Source organism: Tiliqua scincoides, chromosome 2 (assembly GCF_035046505.1).
Source record: "Tiliqua scincoides isolate rTilSci1 chromosome 2, rTilSci1.hap2, whole genome shotgun sequence".
NCBI classification, from domain to species: domain Eukaryota; kingdom Metazoa; phylum Chordata; class Lepidosauria; order Squamata; family Scincidae; genus Tiliqua; species Tiliqua scincoides.
In genome coordinates, this window is record NC_089822.1 from 20,127,706 (window position 1) to 20,147,083 (window position 19,378).

Consider the following 19,378-nt stretch of genomic DNA (forward strand, 5'->3'; position numbering starts at 1 on the left):
TCTGGTGGGCTGCTGTGAGATTCAGGAAGCTGGACTAGATTGGCCTGATCCAGTGGGGCTCTTATGTTCTTATCTTAGGGCAGGAGATCTGGTCTAGAGGGTAGAGCCTACGTCTGCCTGAAGATAACATCCACAAGGTCGCCAGTTCGAGGCCACCGGCACCGTGCGACCTTGAAGCAGCTGACAAGCTGAAGCCGAGCTATTCCATCTGCTCTGAGCATGGGAGGATGGAGGCCAGAATGTGAAGCCAGACCGGAATGAAACACCTGAATGTAGTGGTTCTTGAAAGAAAGAACCTTCTTTCAATTGTAAAAATCCCTTATTAAATAGGGATTTTTACAATTGAAAGAAGGGGATTTAAATAAAGCCTGCCTATGTAAACCGCCTTGAATAAAGTTTCTTGTTGTCTTGTGTGCCCGCTGAGGCATCTGGTGGGCCACTGTGAGATACGGGAAGCTGGACTAGATGGACCTTTGGCCTGATCCAGCAGGGCTCTTCTTATGTTCTTACATTCCACTGACATCGTGTTCTGTCACAAATGCAATTAAGCCAGAGAACACGATCTGGCAGACACCAGAGGCAGCAAGTGGCAGGTTCACATGACGACAGACTGTAGACACCCACTGCCCCAACTAAGAACATGTATGGGATTGGAGGGAGAGCGGAACAGGATGAGGGAAGGAAAGGAGGTGGACAGCGACGCCCGGAAAATCCTGATTCCCTTCCTGGGCCTGATCCACCTTCCTGGGTCAATGTGGACTTGTGCCAGCAATATTACTGGTACAGGTCCGAGTTGTCCAGTCAGGCTCACAGAGTCTTACTGCAGGGCAAGGGAACAAATGTTCCCTAACCATAAGGAGGACTCTGAATGCCAAAACTCTCCCATGGGATTCAGTGGATGCCACATTGGCACCACTAAATTGCTGCGTGAAATTGTGGTGGATTCGGCTGTAAGTTCGGTTGAATTCCATGGGGCTGACTTCTGAGTAGATACTCCTAGCAGTGTTGCAGCAGAAGCCCAGGCAGGTCTACTCAGAAATAAGTCCCATTGATGTCAGGTGCGTACAGGATTGCAGCTTTAGACAGATAAACAGTCCACTTTTCAATCTGAAAAAATTCTCAAACAACTGTTTGTTACCATTATATCTCTTTCTCTGATCCTGGTTTAACTGCTGTCCTATTTATATATATCATCGTAAATGTGCTGATTGCCTATGGCTGCAGTGTAGTGCTGATGCTGAACAGATAAAGCTGCCCTTTATTGAGTATGACCGTTTGTCCAGCTCACCTCCTCTTGTCTGCTCTGAATGCCTGAAAATTTCATATCCTGCCTTATTCAGAAACTCTGGTTCAGGCTAACTTGGTTCAGACATTACAGCGAATCTCAGCTTGCTCAGAACAGAGGGTGAAAATGAGAAATATACTCATGCGTGCCAAAAGGAGGGAGGTGCACGTGAGCCCAAGGCTGGCAAAAACTGTGCAGAATTAGGAATAAGCGATGATTCTGCATGTTGTCTGAATAAAGCCAGAGACTCTGCAGGTTCTCTTGTTTTCATCTTGTTCCTTTTTTGGTGCTAGGAGTTGAACTGGAAACCATATGCAAGGGAAAAGCACCCAAAACGGTCTTCTCACCATTTCTACCTTTTGGGGGGTGGGGGCATGCAACCCTGCCTCCTTCTTTCCTGCCCTTTGATCCTGCCCCTGACATGTATCTTTTATGGGTGTGTTGTTTTTTTTGTTGCACGCACACTCCACCACCACCTCCTTCTTGCCAGCTCAGCCATGCACAACCTGGGCTAGGCTGGGAGAGGGGAAAGACAAGGAGAGGTGGGATGCAACATGATGCACTTCCTACCTTGGGCTCCCACTGCTTGCTGCTTCCTGCCCAGTCAGTTCTTCAGCATGCTGGATAGAGCATACTGGAAGTGGAAAACGGCTCCACTCTCAGTCCGCTCCGTCCAGCCTGTGCTGTTGAAGCACCTGGAGAGGAAGCAGTAGGCGGCAGAGTTTGAAGGAAGAGGTGTGGAGGGTGGTATGGTCTCGGTCTCCTCTTGGCTTCTCAGGCAGGAGGGGACAGAGTGATCTTGTTCTGATCATTTTGGCAAGCAAGCAATCGAAACAGGATCCTGGTGCTACTTCTTTCTTGCAGTACTGGCAGTGCTGGGGGAATAGGTGGGCTGCAGCTGCCCCAATCCTTCTCCAACTCACTTTCATGAGCAAGATCAGAGTTGCAATGGAAGTGCCTGGGTAGTGCCAGAGTGGGGTGGCAGGCAAATGTGGGGTGTAGTGCACTCTTTATTTGTTCGTTGCTCCAAGTGGCCACTTCAAGCAGCCTCATGGCTGTGCTGGCCTTGCATTCTGCATGCAAAATTACTCCTGCAACAGTTTTGCTTCTAGTATATTGTTCATTACCTCACTGCTAACTGTCACTGTCAGGGCATTAGGGCAAGCACACCTTGAAAGCTCAAAGTAATTAATCGAAGAGATCTGGCAAAATAAGGTATCCTTTAGTGTGGTGGTTCTCACATATTTAGCACTGGGACCCACTTTTTAGAATGAAAATCTGTCAGGACCCACCGGAAGTGATGTCATGGCTGGAAGTGACATCATCAAGCAGGACTTTTTTTCAGGCTGCAATTCTAGGCTGCAATCCTACCCACACTTTCCCAGGAGTAAGTTTCATTTACTATCATTGTTAAAAGAATATACATTGTAGCTTGTTAAACGTACAGGTCTGTGACATTTTCCCAAATGCAGTCACGTACAATAGGTAGCGTCAAGTCTAACGCATTAGAAATTATTGAAATAAATGAGACTCACCTGAAATTGGCTCACAACTCGCCTAGGGGGTCCCAACCCACAGTTTGAGAAACACTGCTTTAGTGATTGCAAGACTATTCTAAAATGCCGGACTGATCAGTGGTTGGTAGAAGGAATCTGTCTCAATCCAGTCAAATCAGAGAGAGAGAGAGAGAGAGAGAGAGAGAGAGAGAGAGTCTAGGCCTGGTCTAGACCTCAGCACGTAGCACTGACTTTTCCTATTCCTATGAATATAGATGGTCACAAGTTGCTTCATGTTCATGAAAGAAGGAACTTCAGTTAAAAAAATAAGAAGGTCCTAAGGATCAAACCCACAGTCCGTTACCCTATTTCTCATAGTCGTCAACTACATCTCTTGAGGAAAGCCAGGAGGCTTTCCCAGCCCTCAGAATGCCTTCTAAGGGCATTTAAACGTCACTTCCGGTTTCTACCATGAAATCAGAAGTGAGTTTTCAGTCCTCTGAGGCCTTTAGAAGGAATCCGGAGGGTTGGGGAGGCAGCGCCCTGCCTCCCTGGGCCTCCGAAAGGGAGACGGGGGGGGCGGCAGCTCAGCTCGGCGCAGGAGCAGCATCCTGTGGTCTTGGTCCTGGGCGCTACTAGGGCCAGGAACACAACTGAGATATAGGCAAGGATGCCTTGCTGTGGCTGCTCCCTTGCAACTAGTATTCAGGTGCATATTGCATCTGAACCTGGAGGTCGTATACAGCCATCATGATTAGTATGTGAAGAGGCTGTGTGCATACATGACTTTTCTGCACAATCAGGAACTCTGGGGCAACCAGGGTTCCAACTTTGCAGTGGAAACTTTGCAGAGAACAGTTGCTCTGGAAGCTGGCCACCACTTCATTTGCATCGCAAGTTAATTCAGGCATCAATTTACAAGTGATATGTGCCATTTCGTTCATAGGTGGTTGCGTCACATGAACGAGCTGGGTGTGAAAATTATTCTTAGTGAAGAATGCAAATGTGCAATACCTTTGACTCAGCACCCGTGTTCCTCTGAGAAGTACCGTAGGAAGGGAGAGGGTAAACGGTTTCAATGCATGACTGCTCAGATGCCTTGGGTTGGTTCATCAACCAAAAGAATGACAGATCTGCTTTGGAGTGCCTAGACGGTTGCATAGTTTTGTTTTGGGTTTTTTCCCCAGTTCCAATCTTCTCGGAAAGAGAGCTTACCCGGCCCCTTGTGAACCAGTCAATAAATACTAGCCTTGGGAGTCCTGGATTGTTGGAAGAAAGAAAGATATAAAAATTTATTTTATTAATCTGCTTTTGCCCACCTTGTGGGGCTATAAATAAATGTTATTGTGCATCATGAGAAATTCCATGGTGGGAGTTCTGAAGCATGTTGTGAATTTCTTGATTGCCAGGAACAAACATAAGAACAGCCCCACTGGATCAGGCCATAGGCCCATCTAGTCCAGCTTCCTGTATCTCACAGCGGCCCACCAAATGCCCCAGGGAGCACAGCAGATAACAAGAGACCTGCATCCTGGTGCCCTCCCTTGCATCTGGCATTCTGACATAATAAGAATAAGAACAATACTTGCAAAACTTTCTGGACCAGAAAAGTCCTCCTGTTCAGCACTGGGGTACCTAGGGAGTGGGTCAGCAGGTACAAGTGCTCCCAGATGGTTTTAGGGGAAAACCAGAAGTGATGTTTTAAGGCTTTCCAAAGGTCTTCTAAAGTGGTCTCTCCGACCCTCAAAAGGCCTTCTAATGTGACTGAAGGGCATCTCTGGTCATGTCTGCAGGTCTGGCAGGGCAGCATTTATAGGGATAGCCCCAGAGCAGCAGAAACCCCAGAACTGCTGCTACTCTTCAGGTTCACTGCTGCACTCAGGCATACCCCAGTCATCAGGTCAGCTGAACCCCTGGCCTCAGTGGTGAGCCAGTGGGGGGTTTTCTGCATCCTGTGGGTACCCACTGCCTCCCTGAGCCTGCTGTGTACCCAAACACTCAGTCTGGCTATCCTGTGCACAGAGAGTAAGAGTGGGAGGATTTACCTTCTCCAGCTCCAGCTCTGCCACTGCTTCTTTCCAAAACGGGGGGGGGGGGGGCGCAATGTTTCAGCAGAACAGTGCCAGTGGCAATGCTGAGAATAGGTGTGTGGTGAAGGTAGGAGGTGGCCAATGGAATGTGGGGGTGAGGGATTATCTGGGGTCACTCCTAGGTGTACTATATTTTCCTTTCAAAAAAAGTAGCTGGATTGCCCAGTTAAATGCCTGCTAGTAATCTACTTTCCCCTGGGGGCTGGGGATAAGAATAGGCCCTCAGTTTGGCTGTACTTGTCATAAGAGGCGACTAAACAGCCACCGGGTAGATGGGACTTGTCAGCATGGGAAGGCAGCTCATCTGAGAGAAGGAAAACTCTGATGCCAAACCTCCACTGCCTTGTGGCTACATCCAGTTATGGAAAAGGCTTCAGGAGTCAACCTCGAGGCAAAATCCGGAGCCGGAGTCCCTGAGGCAGTTCATGGCTGAACACAGTCACGTTCTGGCAACTCCTGCGACGCTGCTGGAACCAACCGTATTGGCCTCTGCCTTTCCATTGGACCATTTCAGCGACGTGGAGAGGGGGGATTTGCTGCATGGGTAACAGCCTATCCTCCATATCTACTTTACCCAGGCTTTGCGCACTGGAGAGGATACTCTGTTCCAGAACCACCATTCAGAGCGTGACACCATAGTCTTCTGAGACTGAAGGATGCCAACTCAAGTAATCTACTCCAGTGACCTTGTGTGAAGTTGGCATTCTTTGTACATGATCTCGCTATCCATTTATCTATATAGGGTTTTTTTTCTGTCCACATAACAATATGATTTTAAAAAAACCCATTTTTTGGTGCTATTTTCTCAGGCTTTGTAATGTTAGGGACCACATTTGTGGCTGTCCTCTTCTTGGCGGGCAGCCAGCGTTTTACTGCCTTATGACAGTCACATCAATTGATGTTTGAAATGCCTTTTCTTCAGCTGTTTGGTTCCATTCTTTGTTCTTCATTCCATGGGCGTTTTTCACTTGCAAGTTAGAGTGGAATGTTCATTTTCCCTCAGAAGCTTCCACATGGTATTGTGATGGCTACACAGTATTGACTACACTGTATTGTGATGGCATCCTATGGTATCTGTGAATCCCGTTTAAGAACAATTGTCCTAGGCCAGGGGTGTCCATACTTTTTGGCAGGAGGGCCACATTGTCTTTCTGACACTGTTGGGGGCCGGGGAAAAAAATTAATTCATATTTAAAATTTGAATAAATTTACATAAGTTTACATGAATGAATATATTAAAGATGAACTTATATGAATGAATGAAGGTCTTGCAATAGCTCAATGCCTATAAAAGGCCTTGCACAAAGCAAGCCTGGCCTTTCCTTTGCTACCACTTCTGCATCACAGACGTGAAACAACAAGCAGTGGAGGGAGCCCTCATCCCACAGCTCACATGAGAGATCAAACAGTCGCACTCACGCTCAGAGCAGTTGCATTGGGCTAGTGTGGGCTCCAACAAATCTCCAGAGGGCCAGAGTCTCATTGGAGACTGTGGGCTCCCTGAGGGCCACATTGAGAGGCCTCAAGGGCCACAAGTGGCCCCAGGGCCAGGGTTTGGGCACCCCTGTCCTAAGCTAAGGAAGAGATTCAGTTTAAAAAAGAAAAAAAAAACTCAACAACCTCAGAGAAGTCAAATAATTGTGTTATGCTGTGTCTTAGTGTGATAGAGATGACAGGGTCAGAAAAAGTCGATCCTCTTGCCCATTACTTTCCTACAGAAAAATCTGTATAATCTAGATTACAGTGTGTCACAAATGGCAAACAGGAGGGAACAAGTTTGCACCTAGCGACAGAGATTTTTGTGGCTGCAGGCAGGTCTCAGAGGCAGGTCCACACATGAGGAGCACATTTGAAGTATTTGGGTCCTGTGAGAATTTATAGTTCACTTGTACAGCTATTGCTGCCCAAGCACCTCAGATGTATCACATATGGTGGAGCAGCCAAGGCCTTTCTACATCCGATCTCCCTTTCCAAATGGTGGGGCCCCTTCTACATCATTTTCCAGAATGTAAGGTAAAAGGTGGCATTTTCTGGGGAAGCATGAGGGTCAGGAGGGATGCAACCAGCGGAGAAGCTTCTAGGCCAAGTAGTGCTCCAAGTGACAGGAGCAGGACTGACATAAGGAGGGCTCAAATTCTTCCCAATAATACCTGTCCTGTAATTGTAGGATGTAGTTGTTTTTTTGCTTTTGTATCCAGTTGTAGTACTATTTATTTATGTAATATACCCCACCTTTTCCCCACCCTGTGGTTGGAGTAATTGTAGGATTTCCCAGAATTGTAGTAGTTGTGAGTTTCTGTTCATTTGTTTAAAAGTTACCACTAAAACATTTCACGTTGTCCAGATTTGTTAAAAAGGGCTACAATGGCTGTTGGAAATTTTTTTTTAAAGTATTTATTTGTCAAGGCACACTTAATATAGAGATCCATATTGGACTAACTCTTTGCAGCTGTTGTGATGCTGTCTAACTAGTGATGGTACCCTCAAAATGTTTGGGCATTGTCGAATTGAAATAATGTGAGGGGAAAAAAATGGCCGAGGCTTCTTCCTCTTTAAAAACCTGTCAAAGCAAGCAGAGTTCATTTTCATAGGATGCTGAAACAGCGGAGTTGACTTAGGGGAAAAAAAACCCACATCATGACATTTGCTTAATATTTAATGTAAAGGATTCTGTAAGCGTTCCATAGGCAAGCAGTGAGCACAATGTCCCTACGAAGCAGCAAGAAGGCTAAACAATACACAAATAGGAAGTGGTGGCACCCAACAGCTGTACAAGTACCCATGCAGAAACAGTCAGCAGTTTTTGGCCTGGGCTGAGGATATGTCATCAATTTCACAGCCTCTAACGTTTCCATTACCTGGAATAGCTGCTGCAAATTTTAGCAAAGAGGTCACCTGTTAATTTAATGTAATGCTCTATATATCTTTTTAAAAATCCTCTTGAATGAGAAAGTGAGGGTTTTTTTGTTTGTTTTCAAAGCATACATATTGTTCTGGGAACAGGCGCATTTATTATTATTAGTGAATGCTTCTAAAGTGCTAACACAATTGATCTCCTTCAAAGTTTCCACTTAAAGACTCTTTTGCCATGTCTCTCTCATCAGCTTTTAGATCTGATTACATTTCAGATGTTTTCGACAGATAGCATAACAACAGCGTGATTTGTTTTGTTCAGTTCTAATTTCTGAGTGGATATGAAGACGGTAGCCCAGGGATATGATGTACAATGGGCGTCTTGCACTTTTCCTGTTTGTTAATGAGAGACAGAAGTTCCCTTCAGACATTCAGAGAGGGGAAAGTGACACCTGTATATATGTGTGAGCGAGGGGAATGGGGCTGTAGCAGAAACAAGCTCTACCCCAGCCTACTCACATTCACTCTCCCCTCTTTGAATGCCTGACAAGGATTAGTATCAATGGGCCAGGATTTGGATGCAGTTTTAGTTGCTAGTGGTACCAGTCAATAGGGCAGTTCACAAAGGTATCATCATCCCCATTGATTCAAGTGTTGATTTGTATATGTGAGTAAGGCTCCACAGATTATCTTGCAGACAGACCAAGTGTAAACAGGTAGGACTCTAATGTCATCCAAACGCAAATACTGTATGCCATATTACTGGGCAAACCTAGGTGGAGACAAGGGCCTCTGTGCGATGTGGAAGAGGCTGGAAGAAGAGACTGCGCAACAATTGAGAAAGTTACTGGGGGCTTTTAGAAACTTTCTTAACATGTTTGAAGTGGTAGGCTGCCTCTGATTTTAGAGGTAGGCTGCCTCTGATTGCCAGGTGCAGGGGAGGTAACTAGACGCAGGTTGTGTCTGTTGTCTTGTGTGTTTCCTGAAGCATTTGGTGGGCCACTGTGAGATATAGGAAGTTGAATGGGCCTTTGGCCTGATCCAGCAGGGCTCTTCTTATGTTCTTATGTGAGTGATGCCCCGGTATCTATAGCATCCATGGATAACTGAATCCATTGATACCGGATCCGCAGATACCTGAGGACACCTGTACATGCACATGTGAAACAGACTGGTGTCTATACATTTGTAGTTAGACCTATTTTATAGTGTTACCCTGTAAAAGAGGTTACATTCAGGCAGGGAGGCTGTGCAAGCTGTACTTCTTGTATAATATTTTGTGCTCATGCTGCTGAAGTACCAACTGCTACAGCATTTCATAAAATTGGCTTCTGTATTGAAGCAGTTGTGCAGTGGAGAAAAGAAGAAGGAGAAAAAAAGCACAGACACATTTTTTGAGGAGAGGCTTCTAGGTCAACATTTTCCAGTCTAGTAAATCCTGCCATATTGCATCAAAATGTAAAATATGATAAAGGTTAGATGAGGGCTGTTGAATTGACATTTGCACGCTAATCTCTGTACAGGAACAACGCCTCATATTTACTCTGTTTGAGTGAACAAATCAGAATCTCTCTATATTTAAGAGCCAGAAACCAGGTCTGCAGCTGTAGGTGTGGTTTTATTCTAGATCAAACAAATGGCTTACATGATACTGTTTAATGGGCTTCAAGGCAAGAGATGATACGATGCAAGGAGGAAGCAAGCTGTTGGAATCCAAATTTTTCAAAATTTACTCCCAGTCAGTGGCGTAGCTAGAGGAGGTGCAAAGCACTTAGTTTGCAGGCACCTGAACGCACAGTGCAAGCGGCCCCTCCCCTTCAGAGCCATTCTGGGCAGTGGGAGCAAAACAGAGGTGAATACTAGAGAAAACCCAAAGAGGCGAATGCCTCTGTTTTGATCCCCCACTCAGAATGGCTCCGAAGGGGAGAGGGAGGGGCCACTTGTGCACACATTCAGGTGCCTGCAAAAGTAAGTATTTTGCACCCCCTCTAGCTATGCCACTGCACCCAGCATAGCTGATTCAAGTAAAAGGTGATCAGCTGAATCGCTTCTAGCCTGTGCTTGTGACTAGAACAAGACAGGTACAAACCAAGGCTCAGTGGAATAATCACACAAAAATTGATTGAATGAAATAAAGGAATACACCATAATCAACTGACTTTAATATAATCCCCTACGGGGATTTAATTAGCCTGCCTATGTAAACTGCCTTGAATAAAGTCCGAGGAGAAATCTGAGGACCAAGAAAGGTGGTATAGAAATACCTGTATTATGATGATGATGATGATAATGTCCATATACCAAATACACAATTAAAGGAAAGTCTAGCACTTCAGTAGAAAATTCCGGGGGGGGGGGAGGAATTTCTGGGAGTGGAGAGGATGAAGGGAAGGCAGAATGGGGATGGAACTGGCCCAGGAGTGGGGTAGAACCAGTAAAGGCCTCCTCTGCCCAAATCCTATCCCTTGTGTGGGCTCAGAAACCCAATGTGGGGCTTCTTAAGTCTGCACCAGCGATGTAGCCAGTGCAGACCCGAGAAGCCCCACTGAGCAGGCTGGGTCTTTACTTGAGGTAAAGATGAATGTCCCCTTCCTACCAGGAGACATCCAGCCTGCTCAAATCCAGCACAGGATGCAATGGTAGCCATTTGGCACAACTGCTCCTGTGCTCGATAGGATCGGGCTGTGTGTCATGAGCAAGCTTTTTTATGGCAAGATGTGTAAAGCATCTTTTGGGGTTTTGAAATCTGTTCAACGCTAGGGAGGTAATAAGGATAAGGAAGTAACTGTGTAATTTCCTTCATTTTTACTCTGATTCTCCCTCTCCTGTATTCCAGAGAAGAAGCATGGGTAAAATTCCATCCAATTTCTCTTTCTTCAGTTAATTTGTGCCTTTTTTCTACCACACGTGACCAGTGTGCATTTGCACATTGCTAAGACCCTGCACAGAAGCATACTTGTTGTGATCATACTGTGCCACCATTCTTTGCAGTTTTTATTGATGCACCTATGTGCTTCTGTTCAGTGATGAAGCACCACACATGATCTTGATACAACCATATCTACAATCACATCAAGGTTTTTTTATTTTTTTACTACGTCCTTTCGGTACCCTCAAATGTCTATGTGCACCAGTAAACCCCATACAAGTAGTTATGCCTTCCATCACATCCAAATGGCCTCATTACAATGTTTTTTCTTAATCAATGCTTGTAAGATAATACAGGGACAGTAGAAAGATCCAAATTGGCTGAACTAATTCACAGCTGCAGTCAACTGAACAAGCACAATGTTCTTTACCAGTGCTGGCACCAAGATATGAAAGTCTGCACTACCCACCGCCACCCCATGGAACCCATTGCTTACTGCACACTTGACAGTACTGCTGGCCCCAGTGCTGAGAGTTAAGGGGTCAGACTGGCCAGGTGGCTCTCAGCTAGAGCGGGATGTGGCTGACTCCTGATACCAACATTGATCTCTACAACAGTTGAAATAAAACGTAGAGCAATAGAGAATTCCGAATGCATCCGTTTTATAGGGTATGTTTTTCTTGAAGGTTTTTGCCATCTAGGCTGATGGTTCTGTAATGCTCTGTTTTAATGCTTGACTCCTAGCTTGTGTGTGACCACATTTCCAAGAGCTGGTTATTTAACTTTAAGACTTAAATGTCGCGGGGCCAAATGTCTCGGAGCGACCTCCTCCCTTGTCATTCTACTCATGTACTGTGGTTAGCAGATGAAACCGTCCCTCAGGTCCCAGGCTGTAGTAGTTGTGGGTACACAGAAGGGCCTTCTCTCTAATGGTGTCCAGGCTTTGATTCACCTTTGATTTTGTCCCTGGTGGTATCCTGGGAAGGGGCTATGATTAGCCTGAGTTGTTTTCCTTCTCTCTGGCCTTGAGAATTATATTTTGACATGCGGTTGGTTTTCTGCAATTGCTTTATTGCTACGACATTTTGAATGTGTTATTGAGACTTCTTTCAAAAACTGTACTATAAATGGAAAAGAAATAAATATAAGAAAGTGTATCTGATCAGATGGTATGGGGTGTAGACAATGATAGGCAGAGCAAACAAATTCCTTTCCAAAACTTCCAGTATATCAAAGCTCTCTTACCATCTGCCGTGACCAGACCAAAGTAGTTCTACTCCTCTGCCCATTCCTATAATTACTTGAGAGTTGGACATAAGAGACAGATATGAAATGTTAATTAAAGACAAAGGATGTGGCACACAGTATGCAAATGACAGCAGGTGCCATGCACATTGCCAGAAATCCCTGGAATGGATTCACATTGAAGGCAATAAGTGAATAGTAGCTGAAGGGACTATCAAGGACTATTGGGTTCTCTTTGCAAAAACCAAAATCTGCTGTCGGTTTGGAACGGCTGCAATTCACAGAGCAGAGATTCTAGACTTCAGCGGAGCTGTCCTGAAGGAATCCATCCATCTCAGCAAAGATTTTGTACGTGATTTGTAGGTTGTAGCCCTAATATGTTTTCCTTCAGAAATAAATAATAAAAAAGGCAGCGAGAGAAGGTTTGGTGTTGAAATGTTCTGAACTGAACAGATGAGCAGTCAGTCTTAATTCCTTCCCCTTCTCTTCTCCCCCTCCCCCCCGAAGATGGTTTTGGATTAGAGCTGCACTGCTTTAGGGAGAAGGAGTAGTGGAAATGAGGCATTGCATTTTGTTGGGCTATTTATCTATTTATTTATTTAATTTGCGCCAAGCATTTTGAAAGCTGTCAAAGTAGCTTTCCTTGTGGGTTGTCAGAAATCTATAAATAAATTCAATAAAATGATTCTTCTTCTTACATTCTTCCCGATCTCTCCCCCCCTCCCTTCCCCCTCTCTTTTTTAACAGCATATCTTATTCAGTGCACGTCTCCGAAGATTATCCAGGTAAAGTGCTACTTTCTGTACCGCTGCCATTTTTAAAGATTCAGCTGAAGGCACCTGAAACTCCATTATTGTGCCCCAGGATCACTTTTGTGCTAATCACATTTCATTAGCTACTTCATTTGTACTGTTATTTCTGCTTTTCGGCCTTCATTTGTAAAAGCAGGGTGAGAATGAAACAAGAAATCCAGTTCATGAGAGATGGAATCTTTCTGTGTATATATAGGTATGTGTGTGTATGCGAGAACGAGAGAGAGAGAGAGAGAGAGAGAGAGAGAGAGAGAGAGATGTGCCTACAGCCATCACTGATGAAGGATTCTACAGACAGCGTGATTTAGGAGCCTGATATCTGATCTCACTCAAAAACTAAAAATGACTTTCTGAAACGGATGGCTCAGTTTGAGAACGCATGCACTGGTTATCATCAAAACCAGAAAAAGCTTATCTCTGTATGTGTGTGTGTGTGTGTGTGTGGGGGGGGGAATTGGGAAGTTTCAGTTCTTTTGCGCAGAGCTCCACTGTTTTAGCATTAAGATATTTTGCTACCTCAAGTGGAGCAGCCTCCCTTTCCCCTGTTTTCTGCAGTATAGCCTTGTGGCCGCGACAAAGGATACAACTTTTAGTTACATTCTCTTTGAAAGCCCTTCATATTAATTTACATAGTGTTAGTCATGCATACAGCATCAAGTGAGTAAAGACACATCCTAGTTCAGAGCATTACCATCACTGGGTGGGCTTGACCTTTTTTCCCAGTAATTCACTAAAATTGAATTTATTTTAGTTAGAAAAGTTGCAGAAAAATTTCAGCTATAAAATTTCAGCTATTAATTTCAAACTATAAAATATTTCCTACCTTATTTCCTGGATGCAAGTGTGTTTGTGTGTATGAGTGCATACATACATATATTTGTTTGATCCATCTTCACTTCCCACTTTTATGCTCCCAATAAATAAAGTACAGCCTTACTTTCAAGACTCTTGCCAGAGTTTCAGTCACTGTAAAGTTGTTACCTTAAAGTACCACAGAATTCTTCTGGGCTGATCCCGAGACTGTTTATTGACAAGTAGGTCTTGTTTTATTTTATAGAACTTACTCCCTGGTAAGCTTAAGCACAGGATTGCAGCATATGTTTTTGGGGAAAGCAGATAAACTCATGCTTTTCTGCAAGTTGGGTGCTACAAGTATGCACTTGTCAAACAGGAGCAGCTTTTTTTTTTTTTTTAATTTTAATGAAGCCATACTGCCAGCCAAAATTTTTAAAAATGAAAAACAACCAACCCAACATATTCTGAGTGAATAGAAATGCAGCCTGATGTCCTCCTAATTATTTAGAATGTCTGCAGAACAGGGGAAAATCCATGCTGTTTAAAACCAAACAAGGGGGAAAAAGAAAGCACGTACCAATTAGCTCTGAGCAAAGAAAGAAAGTACACACAGATACACAGACACAGACACACACAGAGCCATCTCAGAACTCATTCTAGTGCCAGCAGCGGCTAAGTTTGTCTAAACAGAGACTACAAAGGCATAGCTCCACACAGACAGGAACAACTCTCATTTTCTGTACACCATGGGCCTCCTTGTACTCAGTTTAGCCCCAAGCGGGTCACTTTTCCACCACCGCACAAAGGCCATGGGACCTGGCCGTTAGGTAGCCACCCAACTATGCTAAACGCTGATACCAGCCCTGCCCATGTGCTCCTGGAAGGACTGCAAACAAGTTTGAGCTGGGTTACCTCTCCTGAATTAAAGTGCTTGCTGTTCAAGATTGGTTCTCCTGGAAGCATGGAGCTGGTCCCTGGGCTATGTTAGCCAGCTCTGGACTGAGCAGACCAGCTCAGAGGCTACTTGCTTACTGCCATCCCCAAAACACCATCACAGAGGAGTCTGAAAGGCTCACAAAATAGTGGACAGAAGCTCCCTACTATTGTAGCAAGTGCCACTGTCCTTGTGTCACAGAGGGTATCTCTTGGTGGTCAGGCTGTGTGATCATGCCCATCAGTACTAACTTACGTTTGGTCAAGAATTTGTCTTCAATATTTCCCAATGAGCATATCCTAAACCAGTGGTCCCCACACTTACCTGAGTTATGATGCCCCTGCAATCTCTTCATTCCACTTCAGCTGGGGGGGGCTCCATCTTGAATCTCGCGAGATCCAAGATGGTGGCACCCAGGAAAACTGGCAATAGGGGCCACCAGGGACATTCCTCCCTGCCCCTGGTGACTGTCCCCTGGTGTGTATTCTCTTGACTGTCCCATGACAAACTAAGGCATTGTGACATATGCATTGGGAACCCCTGTCCTAATCTTTACTTACCCAAAAACATTTCACAATTGAAAACAGACACACACCAATTCTTACACCAGGGATCACAGTCCAGCACCTCACGTTCTCTTAGATTTTGAGGAAGGTGCTGTTCCATCCACTCTGTGTTGTATTGATCTCCTCTATGGAGAACTCATGCAAGGAAAACGCTCTACAGGTAGACCACAGCTGCAATACAAGGACATCTGCAAGAGGGATCTGAAGGCCTTAGGAGTGGACCTCAACAAGTGGGAAACCCTGGCCTCTGAGCGGCCCGCTTGGAGGCAGGCTGTGCAGCATGGCCTTTCCCAGTTTGAAGAGACACTTGGCCAACAGACTGAGGCAAAGAGGCAAAGAAGGAAGGCCCATAGCCAGGGAGACAGACCAGGGACAGACTGCACTTGCTCCCAGTGTGGAAGGGATTGTCACTCCCGAATCGGCCTTTTCAGCCATACTAGACGCTGTTCCAGTTCCAGAACCACCTTTCAGAGCACGATACCATAGTCTTTCGAGACTGAAGGTTGCCAATAACAATAACATGCAATAGCCTGTTGCCCACTGATTTAAAAGCCAAGAGATTGATAGCCTATGCACCGTTGATTTTAAAGTAAAAAAAAAAATTAAGTTAAAATCATATTTAGAAAACATGATTTTGTGTTATCTGCAGTTCAAAAAATACTCAGCAACTGCAGTGTACAAAATGGCAGGCTGAGCATTCTAGGATATCTTAGTATTCATGGACATTTCTTTACATCCAGTAACATAGCTAGAGAGGGTGCAAAGCACTAAGTTCTGCAGACGCCTGAATTTGGCATGCAAGCGGCCCCTCCCCATCCACTTCAGAGCCATTCCAGGCAGGGGGGAGCAAAATGGAAGCATTTGCAGGGCAGGGGGGAGGTGGAGGGGAGGGGCTGCTTGCATGCCACGTTCAGGTGCCCGCAAAACTCAGTGCTTTGCATTTTGTCTCGCTACGCCACTTTTTACACCAAACTGTGCAAGGAACAAGGTGCATCCATTCTCCCCTCATTGATTTGATTTCTAGGGACCCTGAGAAGAGCAACAAGCTTTGAAGAACTGATACAACTCCAGCAGAGAACACTAACAAAATATTAAGAAGGCATCCACCAAGGCTAAAAGAGATAGGGATAGGTGTCAGAACACAAAGCAGAGGTGTTCTTGGAGGAGGGGCAAAACAGTAAGTGTCTTCAGGTGCCCGGACATCCATGTAAAGTGGCTCCTCCCCCTTTGCCTCTGAGCCATTTGGGAAGGCAAGAGCAAAGCGGAGGAGATGCCTCCACCTTGTTTTCATAGGCATGACTGGCTAAGGGGGAATAGCCACTTTACACAGACGTTCAGGCACCTGAAGACACTTGCTGATTTGCCCCCCTCCAGGAACGCCTCTGAAGAACAACCCTGGTAAACAGAGGCAATAGGAACTGCATCTCAGTTATCTCAAACTAATAGGCTGTTATATCTAAGAAGCCGAACAGATTATTGTTAAGAAAGGAAATGTATTCAATCTTTCATTTCTTCAGAGTGGCAAATAAATGCAGAGTTGGGATGGTGATGCACAAGGATCTCAACTTTAAAAAATGGTTTCAATGTTGTTGTTGTTTTTTTTAAAAAAAAACACTCTGCAGTCCACAACTCCTTTAGTTCCATAGTATGTATTTCCTAACATTAGCTCCAGTACACATCTGAGAAGGAGAAGGGGGGGAAAAAGAACTTCATAATTTTGATATAAAGATAAGTGGTGTACACTTCAGTAGAAATGTTGCTTCTGTAGAAACTTCAGTACACAGTGTGGAGACAAAAAGGTGCATTACTGGGAATCAATACAGTATAGCACAATGTCTCCTTTAGGAGTCATTCCAGTTTAGAGTATATTCCAATGAATAAGTGCATGAGCTAATGCCTGCTGACATACAGAGGCCTCAGAAGCATGGATGTCTCCTGTGCTGATCATCTTTGTTAACTAGCAAGTGATGTTCTGAGCCCTAAACCGACTGCCTTCTTCCTGGTCAATGTCTGTAACAGACTTCTGATTGACAGGCCCTGTCATTCAATGAGTTAGGCTGCAGTCCCTTACCCGGTTACCTGGGAGTAAGTCCCATTGAAGTCAGTGGGGCTTCCCTCCCTGTAGACATGCATAGGATTGGGATGATGGCTGGAGCCCTCTCTCCCTGAACTCTGCCTTCCAGTGATGTTCCTAGAGCCGTTTGCCAGCCCTGGGGCCATGCCCTCAGATATATGAGATGAAGTAAATAAAAAATAATGGGTGCCTTTGTTTCAAGTTGCATTATAGCCGTCAGAAGGGTTAAACAAGCAAATGATTGCCAAAACGAGGAAAAATGTGCAAGGGAGAGGCATATTCATGTTTCCAAACAGGACTGAAAATCAATGAACAATATAAAAAACATAGTTTAAGGCCTCAGCTAAGTGTGTTATGGATTGCAGACGAAATCTATAAAACTGATTATTGAGCATCCTTTTACTATGTTTTCATCAGAGGCATAAAAAAGGATCATTTCCGCTGCTTGGTAATTTTTGCTTGTTAAAGCTACCTCTCCAGTAACTGTGGCTGCTGTCTATCTGCATGCATTTGTGCTTGCTGATAGCTTCCCTTTTATTCCTCTGAATTGAGAATGGTTCCCAGTCAAGCCACTCCTAAAGGATTCTGTACCTGCTGCAGTTCCCATGGTGTCATTTAGGCCCTTTTTACTAGCATTACCAAGTCTGAAGGCTTGACGTGAATTGTCAGGTTTAGCCCAATGTGTGAATAACAGGGGTCAGGTGTGGGGGGAGAGAGAGGGGCTTGCCCCATGCCTTTTGTGATAGCTCCTTTAGGTACTATTTGATTAGCTTAAACTTGGAGTAATAAGCTTGTGGACTTAGAACTGTCTTTCTGTCTGTCCTCCCTGGCATTATTTCAGCATTGTTTATTTATTTTTTCATACTTTTATACTGCCCTTCCTCCAAGGAGCTCAGGGTGATGTACATAGTTCCTCCCCTCCTTTGTCCTTCCAACAATCCTGTGAGGTGGGTGAGGCTGAGAGAAAGTGACTGGCCCCAAGGTCATCCAGGAAGCTTCAGGGCTGAGCAGGGATTTGAATCTGGATCTTCCAGGTCTAAGTTCAGCTCCAGAACCACTATAACATCCTGGTTTTTATCCTGGTTTAACCCCATTTTGTAGGGTCTCCTTCCAAAGGAAAAATTATATCTCAGGCTAAAATCAAAGGAACAGGGTATTTTCAGTTTGGCTTAAGAGCTTCAGGCTGCAATCCTAACCGCACTTTCCTGAGAGTAAGCCCCATTGAACAAAATAGGACTTACTTCTGAGTAGACCCGGTTAGGATTGTGCCCTCAGCCCTGTGTCTTAATCCTGCATTTAGTCTGCTTTATTCTGTGTCTATCAGGCTCTCTCTCTCTCTGTATTAGGCAGCACCAGTGAGAAGGGTGGTCCAGGTTGAGCCCACTGACACCGTTCTTCGTGCTGATGGCTGCTGATTCAGCCAGTGGCAGCAGGGTCATGAATCAGCCCAAAGACCTGGACCACAGCAGCTTGCTGCTGGGTATCCGAGTTTCAATTTTCAGGCTTCCTACCAAAACCGAAGGCTTTGGTTCCATTGAAAGTTGTCATTTTTCTCGTGTTCTAGTTTATTAATGATGTCGTTCTAATTGTTAGAATGTTAGAAACTGATTTTTTTAAAAAAATTGCTTTACCATTTCTCTAGTCTGAAGGGGCTAATGTTTGCAAAAACTTGCAAAAATTTCCAGAGAGCAACCTGCATTGTATTAAAATTTTCTTCCCCAACTAATAAGATTGAGCTACTTTAGGTACGCCCAAGTGCCTAGGCATAGCCATGGGATTTTTAATTTTTTTTTTCTTTGAACACGAGACTCCCATTTTGCCATGCCTGTGGGGCGGGAACTATAACTCAGTGGTAGAGTACATCTTTGCATGCAGAAGAACCTAGTTGTTTCATCCTTGGTGTTTCCAAGTAGGGCTGGGGAGGGGGGAATCCCTGCCTGAAATATTCCCTGCAGAGTATATTGAGCTGATTGACTAGCCAATATAAAGGAGGTTCATATACCACTATGGCAAATCAATCCCATCCAATGGTTCGAGTTCACCCAGGATGGTCCCCACCACTTTTTTAATTTTTTAAAAAATTGTTTCTGGTAAACTTGTTTGGTTCCTATTTTTGCTTTATGTGGATGCCTTGCTAAAATCCTGTCATTGTGACTTGCTAGTGGGAGTTTCAGACTGTTGATAACAGCAAGACAATGGTATTTTTCCTGGAATACCGTTAATGAAAAGGGTAAACACCTTGGTTTCTAAAAAACAGTACTGGACAGGCTGTTGAAATGTGAATTAATACATCAGAAGGCAGATAGAGTAGAACAATCAGCAGTGTAATGAAGTAGGGGCACCAGTAACCCTCGGTATC

At 44.7% G+C, this 19,378-nt stretch overlaps 1 protein-coding gene across 2 annotated transcripts in view; it reads left to right on the forward strand.

The window, feature by feature from the left end:
- PARP8 (poly(ADP-ribose) polymerase family member 8) overlaps window positions 1-19,378 on the forward strand; it is a 188,260-nt gene that overhangs the window by 77,945 nt on the left and 90,937 nt on the right. For both annotated transcript variants that reach the window (XM_066614239.1, XM_066614240.1), the window contains exon 3: window positions 12,586-12,623. In XM_066614239.1, the coding sequence (XP_066470336.1) occupies window positions 12,586-12,623 (38 nt within the window). The remainder of the gene's footprint in view (window positions 1-12,585; window positions 12,624-19,378) is intronic.